The sequence below is a fragment of the Vigna radiata genome, unplaced genomic scaffold (assembly GCF_000741045.1).
Source record: "Vigna radiata var. radiata cultivar VC1973A unplaced genomic scaffold, Vradiata_ver6 scaffold_137, whole genome shotgun sequence".
In the NCBI taxonomy this organism is placed as follows: domain Eukaryota; kingdom Viridiplantae; phylum Streptophyta; class Magnoliopsida; order Fabales; family Fabaceae; genus Vigna; species Vigna radiata.
The window spans coordinates 507,869-510,006 of record NW_014543260.1 but is presented as its reverse complement, the minus strand read 5'-3'; the positions used below and the strand labels follow the sequence as shown (position 1 = coordinate 510,006).

Here is a 2,138-nt window from a genome sequence, read left to right as displayed (position 1 = left end):
ACCCATGGGCTCTAACCGGTCATCTGTATTTAATCTCGGGTCTAAACCAGCCACAGCTATCACCGATCGATCTTCCGATTTCGTGTGAAGTCGTTGTCTTACCTTGAGCCCAGCTGCGTAATACTCCCTTGCCATCTTTTGATTAGCACGGACGGTACACACCTTTCCTCGATCGTCTGGATATTTCAGTACCAGATGTGGCGTTGAGACAATTGCACCAAATGCATTTAAGCAAGGTCGTCCTAAAAGTGCATTGTATGATGTATCTGCTTCTACTAATAAGAAACGAACTTGAAGCTCCTTTGCATCTCTTTCTAGTCCCAGGCTGACTTTGAGTTCTACATACCGCCTAGTATCTACCCGTTCTCCTGCAAAGCCTATAATTTGCTCATGAAAAGGTTGAATAGCCCCTTCCGGTATATCCATTTGTTCGAATGTCTTCCAATATAAGATATTTGGCCGAGCTTCCTTGATCGATTAACACTTTTCCCACTTGGTATCGAGCGATCATAGCAACTATCACCATCGGATCATCCTGATCGGGGTGTGGGGCATGAAAGTCTTCATCTGAAAAGGAGATCACAGGCATAGATCTCCGTTCGGCTCCTACTTGGTTTACATGATGTAAACTTCGTAAATGTCTCTTTCGGGCAGATACTGATGGGCCCCTTCCTGCAAACCCACCAGATATAGTGTTTATGATGCCCCTTGTCACTCTTTCCCTACTCCGACTTCTACTTCTACTCCGATCATGTCTACTTTTGGTCTTTTGGTGAGTTATGGTGATTGGTATCGGCGTCTGACGGCGTTGCACAAATTTTTGTAAATGTCCGACCTGAATCAAATTTTCCAACTTGTCTTTCAAAGAATTACAATCCTCGGTAGTGTGTCCTCTGTTTTGATGATATTTACAATATTTATTCTGATTAGCTCCTAAAGGTGTGGGAGCTCGGACCACCTTCAACAAGTCAGCTCTCAAAGCTTCTTCCATCACTCTGGCACGGGGAGCATTGAGAGGTGTGTGATGAACATTCTGTAATATCCTTGGTGGATCTACCCTTCTAAGCCCGACTGATCGCTCGTCTCTCCTTTGCATCCCCCTGCTCGTTCCTTCTTTCCTCATTTGTTCTCTCGGTTCATTTTCCTGGCCTTTATAATGAGTTCTTCCTTCTTCGATTCGAATAAAACTTGCTAATTTGTGCCGTAAGTCGGCCATGCTTTGCGGTTCTTCTGCGTATAGGTAATCCACAAACGGTCCGGGCCTTAAAGCGGTAGTTAAGGCGCTGACTATCAACCTCTGATCAACGTTTCGTACCTGCCGGGCCATTCGATTAAATCTTTCCATGAATCCTTTGAGCGTCTCCTCTCTTCCTTGCCTAATTCTCATCAAGGTCGTGTACGTCATCCCAGGTGTTTTACTTGATATATACTGTTGACTAAATAGCCTTCTGAGGATGGCAAAAGAATCTATCGTTCGGGGTGCCAGCGAATGAAACCAATCTAGAGCCTCTCCTTTCAATGATAAAGAAAAGACTCTACACCATACCATTTCATCCGAAGAATACACTGCCATGGCGTCAATGAAGGATCTGAGGTGTTTAACAGGATCCGTTGAACCTCCATATCTTTCCATTACAAGCAACACCTTGTTTTCTGGCATGCCCGTTCACATTACACGTGTTGTGAATGGATGCAGGCCTTCTGCCTGATCAGGCGCCTCAATTTCCCGATTGGCAACGGTCGGGATCCGTTCGCCGGACACATTTCGATGACCGTCGTTACGGTCATTGAAATTGGCTCCGCTGTTTTCATCTGCAACACCGTTCCTCTGACCCGCATTCGGGCCATTCTCCTCACCTCTATGTCTATTCTGTTCGTTCTCATTTCCATCCTGCTCCCCTCTATCTCGCACATTTATCCCTCTACCACCTCCTCTTTCATGTTCACCTTGTCCATCCACTCTCCTTCCATTAATGTTGACTTGGATATTATTATTTCTCCTCACCCCATCTCCTCCAGTGGCCTGATAACCACTCTCCTCACTTTCAATATTCACCGTTTCTAACTGAACAAAATGAGTAGGTAATCTGTTCTGAACTCGTTCAGCCCGCATCGCAGCTATTTCGGCCCTCATTTCT

General features: G+C 45.5%; 1 protein-coding gene across 1 annotated transcript; it reads right to left on the bottom strand.

Moving 5' to 3' along the window:
* Nucleotides 1-388: 388 nt before the first annotated feature.
* On the bottom strand, nucleotides 389-1,660 carry LOC106753517. Its single transcript, XM_014635337.1, has one exon. It carries the CDS (start codon nucleotides 1,658-1,660, stop codon nucleotides 389-391), a length of 1,272 nt encoding a protein of 423 aa, XP_014490823.1.
* Nucleotides 1,661-2,138: the final 478 nt, after the last annotated feature.

Coding starts and splice junctions, on each gene's coding strand:
- LOC106753517 (XM_014635337.1), bottom strand. CDS start 1,660: ATGCCAGAAAACAAGGTGTTGCTTGTAATGGAAAGATATGGAGGTTCA.